Source organism: Limanda limanda, chromosome 14, assembly GCF_963576545.1.
Source record: "Limanda limanda chromosome 14, fLimLim1.1, whole genome shotgun sequence".
In the NCBI taxonomy this organism is placed as follows: Eukaryota; Metazoa; Chordata; class Actinopteri; order Pleuronectiformes; family Pleuronectidae; genus Limanda; species Limanda limanda.
Window position 1 is genome coordinate 11,353,383 of NC_083649.1, and position 13,382 is coordinate 11,366,764.

At 40.0% G+C, this 13,382-nt stretch overlaps 1 protein-coding gene and 1 non-coding gene across 3 annotated transcripts; one reads left to right on the forward strand and one right to left on the reverse strand.

Annotated features, from left to right (window-relative positions):
* Window positions 1–50: 50 nt before the first annotated feature.
* dpp3 (dipeptidyl-peptidase 3) lies at window positions 51–11,504 on the reverse strand. Of its 2 annotated transcripts, none has more exons than XM_061085784.1 (19): window positions 11,349–11,504; window positions 9,310–9,471; window positions 9,032–9,176; window positions 8,810–8,899; window positions 8,447–8,584; window positions 8,041–8,115; window positions 7,725–7,815; window positions 7,391–7,521; window positions 7,081–7,211; window positions 6,125–6,183; window positions 5,439–5,633; window positions 5,201–5,313; window positions 5,025–5,117; window positions 3,759–3,821; window positions 3,524–3,648; window positions 2,917–3,037; window positions 1,782–1,961; window positions 986–1,148; window positions 51–856 (listed from the first exon to the last, which is right to left on the reverse strand). In XM_061085784.1, exons 1-19 carry the CDS (start codon window positions 11,489–11,491, stop codon window positions 714–716), a joined length of 2,361 nt encoding a protein of 786 aa, XP_060941767.1. In that variant the 5' UTR covers window positions 11,492–11,504; the 3' UTR covers window positions 51–713. The 2 variants fall into 2 exon arrangements, with proteins under 2 accessions (XP_060941767.1, XP_060941768.1); XM_061085785.1 differs by lacking the exon at window positions 11,349–11,504 and adding an exon at window positions 11,063–11,113.
* On the forward strand, window positions 11,376–11,457 carry trnas-gcu (transfer RNA serine (anticodon GCU)). Its single transcript has one exon. It is a non-coding gene; the product is annotated as a tRNA-Ser (tRNA).
* Window positions 11,505–13,382: the final 1,878 nt, after the last annotated feature.

Genomic DNA, 13,382 nt, shown 5'->3' on the forward strand with positions numbered 1-13,382 from the left:
TTGAATTTCATTTATTTTGTGGCTCTGGTAGAAAAAAAAATCCACTAAGATCTTATCAAACAATTTTTATTGTGTAGATCAACACTACATTTCTTCAGTTCACTTTTTTAGGCTTTCCAAACACAACAATATTTTGAACAGTCAATTCAGCTTTTAATTATTATACCAAACCTGGCAAAAACTAGCATTAAGTGTTTTTGTGTTACCATAATATCATCTTAAGCTTTCAGATAATCATGAACGCCTATGCTTGACAAACATTGAATTGGGAGGACTAGTTGTAAAGATCCTTTTTAGCCAAAAGTAGAGACAAAATATTTCTCCAGTTCATTTTAGGGAGATTTGTGAAGCCAATTTGTGACCAACAGTGATTTAAATAGACAGTTATACCCAGCATTCGAACCATCAGGCAGCACTGGTTTAATGGCAACTCAACAGTACTTCTTATCAGAAAAATAACTTTTCTAATCTCATCAAAAAGAATGATGTTGTTGCACCAAACTGAACTGGTGTTTTAAGAATATATGAGCTGGTGTCTTTTGACAAATGTGTTATGGCTTTGTTTGTGGTAATTTAGTCTCTCTATAGAAGTGTCCTCTTAAAGTTTGTTTTTTTAACATTCAATAAGTATCACCTCTCTTATCACATTTGGCTAAAAAAAAAAACATGTTGATTTTAGCTGGAACTTTTGAAGCCTATGGATGGGACGTCCATCAACACCAGCAGGGGGCGTCTTTTTTGCTCATCTCCAGAAGGTCGGCCTCCAGCTTCTCTGCATCGTCCTGGAAGCGCTCAGTGAAGGAGCAGATCAATCCTGCAGCGCTGCCTTCATATTCCACCAGCTCAACACTGTCCCCTGGAAACCACACAGTCAGACCAAAACCAAATTATCAACCCAAGAGGCTACAGCTGCTCCTACATATGTACTATCCATCTATTAACGCTTGTGAGATAATCCCCATAACAACAGGTCAAAAGTACACACCCTTGACTTTGGTGTTGGCCTGGACAAACATCTTTCGAGCTTCCTTCCTCAGCAGCACTGTCTCCCGAAGACGCAAGAAGTTGTGGGCGCCGGTGTCGCTGACAGTGGAGTAGAAGGCGTACAGAGCCCTGCCTCCATCCACATCCGCCGTCGACTTTAAGACCTGCAAACAGGTGGAATCATGTTAATAAAAGAGGTCGGTCGAAAACAACAGTATGATACAATCGAGAGATATTTAACGAACCAGTCTTTGACCAGTTCAATAGTGATCTATGGTAACAAGTCCATTAGATCCACAAATCTCACCTATTAACAATTTGACTTGATGTTGGATGAGTAACATCACTTGGTTAGTGGGTAATAATGAAGTAACTCACAGAACCCAGTTTCATTAATGTGCTTCATTGCATTAATTAGAAATGCCACAAAATCTATTCAAGTAAATACAACATCCTGAAAAGTTTATTTTTCTTTGTTTTTGTTGAATGGTTTATTGATTAATTTGTTGATGGTCTTGATTAAACCAAAATTATGTTTAGTTTATAAAAATAGAAAATAAAAAAATATCCACCACTGTTTCCCAAAGCCTGAGCTGAGAGGCTTTGTTCAGTCTATTATTATTAGAGCCTGAGAACACCAGTTTTAATCACTAATATGTTCTGTCAAATATCAAAAACAGACCAATTCTATGTGGGTTAACTAATGACCTTATAGTGTCTGCTCTATTGCTTTACTTCTTTAAAAAAGCCAACACAGTTGTTTCTCCACTGTCCGAACAATTGAAGTAAAGATTTACCTGCAGTTTACAGAGGAACCTGTGGATGGCGTTCTTGCCCACGGTGTGGATCTTGCTTCGGTCCAGGGTGATTCGAGCGTCGGGCTTGCCGTCCGCCCCGGTCACTTCCTCCAGGCCCACCAGGCCCTCCCCGGCCTCCAGCAGGACACACAGGATCACGAAACGGGCCTGCATGTGAGCCTGAGACAGACACACAAAAGGCACACGTGTGACATACAGTGTGTACACAATCTGACACTCATGTTTATACTGAGGCAGACATACTATAAGCTGAATTATAAAACAGGACAGACACATGAGACTGAGCCAGTCGGGCTGTGAGAAACAGACGCTCTCTGCATTGACGTCTGTTGTAAACACTGATCGCCCGACACTATGCGACTCTGATATTCTACATAACTGAATGAGTCATTTTGTTGGTTGTGAGCCAAGGCCTGTATTATCCAGGCCAATTATCCAAGTATAAACTATTTGACTGATACAACATTATAAATATTTGTATTGTTCCTTTACCATGAGATTAAAACTGCACACTAAAACTTTTCAAACAACCACGACTGAATAAACGAATGACATTACAGCATAGCAGATGTAGAGTCAAACTACCAAACTATTCATCAATCATGTGATCACTTGAGTTTCTTCGTAAATTGTACACTTTTCTGTCAGAAAGTCACTTTATAAATGTGTCTTATTTCTCACCCTCATCAAAGAACTTTTTTCTCTCAAATGAATCAAAATCAATAAGAAAATCACTTTTAAACATGTTTGGCTTTTATATGATAAAATACATAGATAGATCTATATATGAGCAAAATAAGCAGTCAGTGCCGTGACTGAGTAAACAAATGCCAGTCTGAAAAATTGGATTCGGCAACCAGGCTTTGTGATGTCACAAACCTTAGAAACCAATCCTGTCAACTTGTGGCTGGAGCTCAGTAGCTGTAAAAGTTTCCTTAAGCGCAGGTGACCACTAATTTGTTGATCCCAGTCCCAAAAAGGAGAAGGAAGAAGTCAATCTAAGGAATTTTAAGGGGAATTCTTTATAGAAAAACCATTTAAATATGTAATTTTGATGGGGCCTATTAGTGTAATACAGGCCGAGCCCAAGAAAAGAGATGGCTAGAGAGATTACCTGTCTCCAGCTCTTGCTCTCAGTTGTGTAGAACTCCAGGCCCAACAGTCCAGCTCGGACCATACTGAGCCAGTTGATATACACTACGTCCTCGGCGTCCTCGCCTTCGTGGCCAAAGATACTGGAACACACACAAAACACACTTTTTTTTAATGTCTTTGATGTGTAAAAAACATTTTGTTTTTTCTATTGGCTCGCCTTGCAACATAAATCACAGCCAAAAGCAAATCACGGCGACATACTTCATTCATTTTGAGGTAATGCGGGCAAAGTCTCACATCATAAATAACAGTCACATCTAAAAGGCCACATATTCAATGCAGCACTAACTTCCCAGGCGTGATTAACTGAATGTCACTGAGCAAAACAGCTTCAGTATCAACAACTCTGTCTGCTGGCAGAGGCTCAAACGTAAACGGGTTGACGACGCCTGGGATACATTTTTTTTAAAAACTCCTCTTCGTCCTCATTCCTGAGAGATGAAGGAGGTGTTTCTCTTCGGCCGCCCCTGTCAGCATCCCTTGTGTACGCTTCTCTCTGTTACTTCTACATTTCAAATGTACAGAGATACAGGTTGAGGAGGGTTTATAAACTATTCAACACATACCTGAGTACTTTCTTGATGAGACACAGGTAGAGTCCCACACACTCGGCGCGGCATTCTTCGTAAGAGGAGGCGATGGTGGAGAATTTACTGTCCCACGTCTCGCTGCCCCGATACCAACTGGACACCTGAAAGACAAACTCTTACTTATCAGTCACTTGTTCACCAGCTGGATGAAAAGTGAAATACTGTTGTTTGTGCAGGAAAATGTACACACACACACACAAAAAAAACTCACCGGTTCTCCAGTCTCTGGGTTGATCACCTTGTTTTGGTCGAAGTTGAACTTGCCTTCCTCATCCTTCATAAATAAAAACACACCAATCCCGATTTAGGTTATACAACTCTAATCGCCCAAGTTCCAGTAAGTGGTAAATGGACTGCATTTAAATGTTGCCGACTATATACTGTTTAAATTTCTTTCCTTAACATAACATGGGAAGTAAAGGAGAACAGACATTTTCAAACTTAACATTGTGGTTGTTGTTTTCAGCTAATTGCTTGTGTATGTGGTATTTAACATTCATGTGACCACAAATGGTGCAGTCTAATTCTGTGGTGCTGACATCACTCCACTTTAATGGACACGTGACCACAGTCAGTGAACTGTTTTCCATCAGGAGACAGTATCAACTACACAGTGTACAGCCACAGAGAACACTTACACAATAAATCAGAATCACCATATTCCCATGTTATGTAGCGGTGGGGGAAAAAATCGATTCTGTTCAGTATCGCGATATTTTTCGCCCGCGATTATATCGATACTGTAGCGCTAAGTATTGCAATATTTAAAAAAAAAAAATATATATATATATATATATATATTTTTTTAAATATTTAGTTACAATTATATATGTAACAGCCCCTGGCTTGCAAAGCATGACGAGGAGAGTTTCAGAGTTTAAAAGATACCTAGTGTGTATGCGGAAAGGATGTTCTCCACTGCAGGAGATATAGTAACGGCCCAGAGGAGCACTTTAACATATGAGTATGTTGACCAACTCCTTTTTCTGAACAAAAATGCCAATATTCCCAAATGAATTTAACATTTTGGGTCATGACCTTGCAGCTCTCAATTTGATTGAAGCTCTAGGTTACTCTTATGTATATGATTGAGCTCAGGGTTCATGTGAGAAAATAATTACAAAGGTCCTGTGTCCTGAATGTTCAAGGACAACGTTTTTGCACTACCCTTTCTTAGTTTTTGCACTTCAGTTAATGTGTAGAAGACAATGTTGTTCACAGAATTAAATGTGACATTTGAAGTGAGCAGTCTTATTTTCCTCATTTTTTGTAATGCTTTTGAATAATATGGGGGACAAGAATCGCAGTAAATCGCAGAATCGAATCGCAATACTTGCAGTATCGCAATATATCGCAGAATCGCAATACTATTGAATCGTGGCCCAAATATCGCAATACTATTGAATCGTATCTTTTTTGCCAATTCCCACCCCTAATGTTATGTATAACAGGATATAAAACCATATGTTTGACTAACCTTGACAAACAGTTTGCCGCTTCCATGGCCCAACAACTCATGAAGTCCAACCTGCACCTCGAACGATGGGCCCTTCCACTTGATAAACAGATCCTAGAGCAGCAACACAAAAACACAAAGGATTGGAGTGTGTGGCAGACAAGAGCAGATGTGTAAGAAAAAGGCTAGTGTGTTACCTTGTCTTCCTCTTGCAGGAAGGTGAGTTTTTCTTTCTGTGTAGCATAGGCCACAGCCAGCACGTTGCCTAGCGACACGTTTTTAAAGCCCTCTGACTGTCTGATGTCGTCGTCTGTACAAAAACACACACAAACACTGTGTAAGTGTAGTACTGCACTGTAATTTCACAACTTAAAACCATGTGAAATGGGTAAATGTGAAGCTTTTCAACAGAATCTGACATGTCAGTGCACGTACAGTTGGGGATGTTGATGCCAGCTGGTATTCCACTACCAGCGAAGGTGAGAACATCCAGGGAGGTGAAGTCGGGTTTCAGGAATGTGTCCTTCTCAAACTCCCTGGGCCAAGGCAGCTCTGGAAGCAGGATCTCCGCGGAGCTCACCAGCTTCGTAAAACGCTCGCTCATCGCCTTGTTCACCACAGCAACAAAACCTGGAAGTGAAACCACAAGACCGGAATTAAGAAGAATAAAAAAAACACAACCCTAACAACGAATCAGAAACTAAAGCAAAGAACTAAAGAAACATCATACTCCTTTAAAAAAAAGAATCAATGAAGACTATGAAATATGAATCCTCCTGCATTATGAACTATTAAGAAATACCGTACACCAACTTTTATTTATTCACACATGAGCCGCTCTCTTTCAAAGTGAGTAAAGCTACATTTTATATTATATACAATTACAGATTGACAATACTTGGCTAGTAGCCTAAAGACTCATTTTCTTTTTGAACACTAAATTGTGATGATGATTTAATTTGAAATTAAATTAGTGGCCATTTTTGTATATGTGGTGAAGTAATTGTTTTAGTTGCTAAGTGAAGAGGTTAATATTTCCCCAATTGTCTTTAACTTTGTATCACAGCCATAAAACCTGGAGAGGTCCAGAGTCTCACTATCATCAGTCAGTGTAGAGTTACCTTCAAACTCTCCCCTGGAGCCAAATGGGTCTCTGTAGCTCTCTATGAAACCTATGTAACTGAGAGAAGAAGAGAAGGAGGTGTCAGAGAATAAAGGGCAGAGGGATAGATAGAATCAGGTGGTTTACACAATAGAGTTTGATTTGACAGCAGATTCAAAGGTCAACACCCAAGAAGTATTAAGAATTAAGGTTTGGTCTACAAGGAAGTGAAAGATTAAGGCAATAATTCCTCACCGTCTTATGTTTATATATTTTAATGTCTATATTTGGCTTTTTTCAAGTTGACTCCCTTGCTGCATCACTGCTTTCACATGCACCTGGTGATGTGTTTAATATATTTGGACAGTGATATGTTTCGAATAAACAGGCAACCAGTACTGCGTAGCAGCAGCTGCTGGGACTCATCAACACAAGTGCAGTTGTTGATCACGACAACAGCAATGACATCTGATTCTCCAGTTCAGGGTCTGTTGCGCTGAGTCGAGCTTCATTAAACTTTGAATAAACAGGCGAACAGCTCTTTGTGCAGCCGGTCTTCAGTCACTTTTACAGTTTCAAAAAGAAAACTGCAACCATGATAACCACAGGCGAGACAAACAGCCCAGTCCAAACAGGCATGTTTAGAAACCTGCAATGAACTACTAGTTTAAATAAAGAGTCCTCTTGCATCATATAATTAAATAGCAGAGTCCACAGATCCTCCAGCTGCACACTTTGGTTTCAGTTATACACAACAACAGGCTTGTTTTATGCATTAACTTCATCTTTCATAAATAAAACAAAACACAATGTTAAGACTCTTTTCATCGCATGTAAAGACATCAACGGTTCTTTCAAATTATGAGTTCTGTGGTTTAATTCCCAAGATACGTTTGGAATTAAGCAGGCACTAAATAATGAAGCCACTTTCACTTCACGTGTTCAGTAGATGTTACTTTGGCTCAGTGGACTCACCTCTCAACAATTGGTCCTTTGTCTTTGATCCAATAGCGTGAGCCTTCTTTGTGGGCTTCAACTGAGCCAAGGGTGAAGCTGCGTTCGTACTCTTCCAGCATCTTTCTCTGGTTCTCATTGGCAGCATAGCCCTGTGTCGAAAATTTTGAAACAGCAAAAATATTTTAGTGGTGGAAAGGTGGCAGAGGAAACTGTTTCTAGGAAACTTGGATACATTTTATATTGTTAAATCAAGTTCATATTCTGGTGAATTTTTGGGAGCACAGACTAAACATGGACTACACACCCCATTTGTTTCCTGATCTCTCACCTGTGCTTGTTGGAGGTAATAGCTGACTTTCTCCATGAGAGGAGCGTAGTCTCCTCTCTTCACAGTGAACTCTTTGTCTTCAAAGCTGAAGGTGCCGCAGCACGACTCGCCCTCACCGTCCACAGCACAGTCTGATGCAGCAGAGAAGATTTAGACTGTAAAGCATCGTCAAACTTTCTCCAAATTAAATTTTCAGTAATAGTTGTGTATTTGAGATCACAGGGTAGAATGTCAATGATACAACAAGTGGACTAACATGATGTGATACAAGTTCACATATACATATTATTCTGATTCTCATGTGAAGCTCAGTTAACGTCCCTGCAATTCTTACCTTTCTGCACAGCTGAGGCCAAGCGCACCTCATAGCAGGCCTTCCCTCCATTGTCCCTCTTGAAAAGACGTGTGTTGTATGCCGAAAGTTTCTAGAGTAAACACAGCACAAGTCAAATTAGACTGAAATATACACGAAAGAGCAGGAACACGCAAAGACAGGACCAGCCATCAAAATGCAAGAGAGATAGAAGGAATTTTATAATTCAGGCTTCAGTCAAAATGAACTACATGAGAGAAAAGGTGACATGTTACAGGAGAAATGGACAGGAATCGTGGCAGTTAGACTATTGGATGTGGGAGTGAATTCCGTTTACCTTTGAGTCAAGGAACTTCTGAGCCAGCTCAGCATCCTCCAAGCCGCAGTTTCCTGAGAAGTAAGTGGTGATTCCCTAAAGAGAATAAAAAAGCGTAAATGAACCATGTATTTTCTCATGGGATCAGAGAGGCAGGTCACTTTTTCTGCTCACTGGATATTTGAGGTGTGGCAATGATGTGGTTGGCAGCCAATCTGAAAACACCAGCCTGTCGACTGTTGGACCTGCGACTTGAAACGTTCAAAGTCTGCCACGGGTAACATTTAATAAATTAAACAGGAAATACCTGCTGACAAAACACCACTAATGCCAGCCCTACGGCAGTGTGCAGAATTTAACTAATCAAATATGTACAGTCTTGAAAACTTGGGATCTTTGTTAAACAGGCAGGAATGATAGAACCCACCTTGTCGCCCAGGCCCAGCTGTTTCTGTTTGTCTTCCAGAGAGTAGAGAAGACAAGAGCAGCTGTTCCACAACGCCTCCATCTCAGTGGGCTGCTCCTGAAATGCCTGGCTGGCCTTCACCAGAGCTTTCAGCTTGTCCTGGGTGAACATACCACAGATGAAGAAGGCTTCAAAATAATTTGCAGCAGTAAAGAAGCATTATGGATCATACACTGGAGCTTATATTGACACGTTTGAGGTGTTTAATGGTTTTCTTGTAGTATCAGAACAGAAGACTGTAAGGGTGCTTATTGTGTCCACCACCTATAAAATTGTTCACAAAGCAGGAGTGGGTTCTACACATGACACAGCAGGTCTTCTTACCTTAGGCAGATTTGGGATGAACTTGGTGTCACCAAAAGACTTGTAGTTTCCCATGTTGGCATACAGGCCTGCTGCATACACCAAGAAGGCCTACATGCGAAAAACAAGAAAAAAGTATTTTAAGTATGTGGCAAAAACTTTCCATGGGTCTGTAATTGGTTGAGGATGAAAGAGTGAGCAAAGAGAGGAGGAGAAACAGCCACAGATTACTAGACGGTGTACCTGGTACTCCTCAGAGCTGAGTCCAGCTGCTGTGGCGACCTGTGCCAGCTGCGTAGGTGTCTGCTTCCTGAAGATTTTCTGCAGCAGGACAAAGATGTCCGCCGATTCAGGGGACGTCTGCAGCAACACCGCAAGACCACCATACCTAAGACAGGCGACATTTTCTTTGATCAGGTGGGATATTGCCTTTTCGCAGTACCGATTCCTTTAAAACCTATTGATTCTTTATTTCAATAGTATTGACTTCAATTTGCAACAGATACAGATTAGTGACGTACCAGGCGGATCGTGACAGGTAGTGGGAGTACATCTTCTCCTGGGGTGAAAGCAAGCGGAAGGCCTCCCCACAGTCAAGTGCCGAGATGCCGATGTCATTCGGGAGATAGTACTGAGAGTCCACCATCTTCAGACAGAGGTTCGCCGATGATGAAGATAAGGAACTGAATTAAGATAGAGGGGGGGGAAAGGAGAAAGGAAGTATATGTTTATTAGAATATGAGTAAGGAATAAAAGTGGGTGGTGTTTTTTTTTACACCATGAGCTCTGCCTTTCTGCAGCAGGTTCAGCAGCCGAATTATGGTACAAACACGCATTACCTTTATCTACCATTATATTAATACCTCATTAGTGTACTCAGCATTTGCCAGATTAATAAGCAGAGGTAGCTGTAGTAATACAAAAGTCTCTCCCTATATGAAAAATGAAGTAGTCCTGTTTCCTGGAAACAGTTTTAAATAGGTGTTGACTTATTTTAGATGCTGTTGAACTGTACTGTATTATAGAGTAAGCTGTTATTTAACATACATACATATACACTGAAAATGGGTAAGATAGATAGATAGATAGATAGATAGATAGATAGATAGATAGATAGATAGATAGATAGATAGATAGATAGATAGATAGATAGATAGATAGATTACTTTATTCATCCCCGAAGGGAAATTAAGTCGTCATAGCAGCCGGTGTATTTGAATACAATAAAATACAATTCAATACAATACAATAAAAAAGAAAATAGAAAGAATAAAAACAGTAACACAAGATAAATAGGTAGATAAGGTGCAGTGGCAAGATGATGGTAATAGTACTGATGATATGATGGTAAAGTTATTGTTAGACAGTATATAAAAATAGTACAGTATATATAGTATATAATATAACATAATATATATTTATATGTGATTGTAATTATACCAATATAATAGCAGTATATAGTAATAATGGCAACAACAGTATATATAATAATAATAGTAAATATAATAATAATAATAATAATAACATGTACACATGTATAAATATGTGTATATACAAGAATATACAAAGAGTATGATACAAGAATAAGTACTAAGTTATATAATTGAATGGCATTAGCTGACAAATAAGTTGCTGTCCACTGACTAATCTTACAACAATGATCTTTCAATCACTGATTGATAAATGGATTCTGATGTTGTTTTGTTATAGATGTGGTTTTCTCATGGTTCTCGACACAAGATGAACTGAAGTGTTGACACTGTCAGGATCAGGATACCGTTACAGCATGAAGAGGTAAGTTAACACGTAAAACTGCTGGGACTCAGACAGAAGCGAAACACCTGCCACCAGACGTGTCCGATATAAACAAACGTAACTGAACCTGGAGAGTAGTAAATCACCGAGGCCAGGTTGCTTTCACACTTTTCATTAAAAACCACCAAAATTAGAAAAAGTTTGAGAGACCGATCTTCAGACCAAGAGCAACGTGTTTAGAACCAAGATAATAAAAAGCGATGTACAACAATAAAGCCTCACATTTAAATACACAGCGTTCGGACTCCAGGCTGCTGCTCAGCTCAGTGTTAACATTAGCTGCTAGCATGCATGCTAAGCCGGCTGCTGTGTTTGTAGCGTTTAAACACACCAACCACGACTTCTATGAGAACAACTTCAGGCAGCAAATACACAACAATCTCTTCCTGTACACGACCGGCTGCTGTTCAGGGAGTTTAAACAGGTGTAAATGTGTAAATAAACTCAGCAGCTTGTTACCGTGATTTCCTGGAAGAGCTGAAGTCAAATTGCAGTCTCACGCTTGCACACTTCCTGCATCCATTCAAAAAACGACCCCGCCCCTCAACCAATCGCAGCTCGGATACTGTGATTGACAGCGGTTTGAACCAATAGCGTCGCCGGACTGCGCGAACATCGTCGCAGGAGTATCTCGAGGGTCAAAGTCAAACACAGGAGCTCTAAAATAGATGCTACGGATCACATGACAACTCCTGATACAATATCAGCCACAATTGGAAATGTTCATTTTGAGATGATTAAATACCGCAGGTTTCTCCATGCACGGACACGGGACGAGGTGGCCGAGTGGTTAAGGCGATGGACTGCTAATCCATTGTGCTCTGCACGCGTGGGTTCGAATCCCATCCTCGTCGAATACTTTTTCCATCTTTGCAGCAGTTTTAACATTATTTTTACCTCTAAACGAGTCACGTTAGCTTCTGAGCTACAAACGTGCTAGAGGAAAAGGTCACTTTTTATCTTCCTGTGGTCTCAAGTCTCTTCTTCTTATTATTGCCGGCGTGCAAACCGACGTCAAGGCCCAATACCGCCACCTGCTGGATTTACTTCTTCCTATAGGCCATAAGACTTTTAAACTCCTCTGAACTGCAATAACTCCTCCAAACCAGCACCCTGGAATATTTGCATATTTGCACCAGCACCATAATAAGCATATTTGAATATTTGCACTACTGCACAAATTGAAACTATTATATATATACATATATATATATATATATATATATATATATATATATATATATATATATATATATATATATATATATATATTATTTTCTATTTTACATTTTTGATATTCTATTTTATTGTTATTCTATTTTATTCTTTTTTTTATTCTATTTTATACTATTTCTATTTTTATTTTTTATTTTTTTTGGGTTGAAATTACTGAGCATTGCTTAAAGAGAGCCTGTGACCCAAGTATTTCATTGACAGTGACTGCTTCATGTTATCTCTGTTCATTTGACAATACAAATCTTGACCTACTATCCTTATTTCCTGTCTACCCGAGGTGAGTACGAATTTTTGGGAGCAACAGGCCGCTACCTGGAGTCCTACACAGCTCCTAACAATTCCTAACAAGTCCTAACAGGTCCTAACAAGTCCGAACAATTTATCGACCAGGTTCCGAACGGTCCGAACTGAAGTCCGAACACATCAAACGGAAGTCCGACTCTCAGTCCGACTGAGGGTCGGACCTGAGAGTCGGACCTGAGGATGGGTGGCGGTGTCAGGTTACAGTCATGTGACGAGCGCGTCAACAATAGTCCCGCCCCCCCTGTTCTCTACCGGTCTCTACAGAGAATGAATGGCAGCTTCTTTTCTGGCGATAAAAGTAAAAAGAGAGAGAAAAAAAACAGTAAGTAAAATGAGACTAACGGCGGCCATTACACAACTTTATGTCGCTGTTGCTGTCGTGTTATAATTGTGTCCGACGCTGAACTTTTTCCGCCGTGAATATCAGCGCCGTGTAATCAGGTTAGCCTACTACGGCTCGATAAGATGAACGGCACTTTATTAGTCTGTCAATGGGGAGATTTACTGTATTACCGCGGCAACAGTAAAAAAACACATCGACAAGTAATAAGTACCGTGCAATACTTAAGTGTAAGACGTGTAAAGACAGGAGAAACGTACAGTATGAATGATTTAAACTAGATTTGGACGTGTAAAGACAATAGAAAAAGTTATTTTGATATTAATAATTATTCATAAGTTCATACTTATGAATAATAATGTTATTTTCTAAAAATTAATAATTTATGCAGTGTCATAACTACATCTCTGACGTTTATAACAAACCAACCATTTCAAAATCGGTTGAAAATTGAGCAAGTTATGGTTATTTACCACTACCAACACAATGTTATGGGTGAGCGAGATGCCCCGTAGCAAGATGGCCGCCATGTGGTGACATCCGGCTCTGTTGGCCAGCAACGCAGACGAGACATCTAGTCTTTATATATGTCTATGAGACTAGTCCTCACTGCCTTCGTTGGTTGGTCTCTGGTTTCGGCTTGAAGCGTGTGATTGGTTACGGTGAGCGTCAGAAACTCAACGTGAGCCAATCAGAGGCAGGGTAGGGGCGGGTCAGTGCTCACCTCGGGTGGGAAAAAAAGTCTTCTCTTCCTGCTTCTTCCTTGTTGAGGCTTAAAAAGAATAATTCACCCAAAAATGAACATTCACTCATTATCTACTCACCTCTATGGCGATGGAGGGGTGAAGTGTTGAGTCCACAAAACACTTTTGGAGTTTCAGGGATGAACAGAAAAACCTA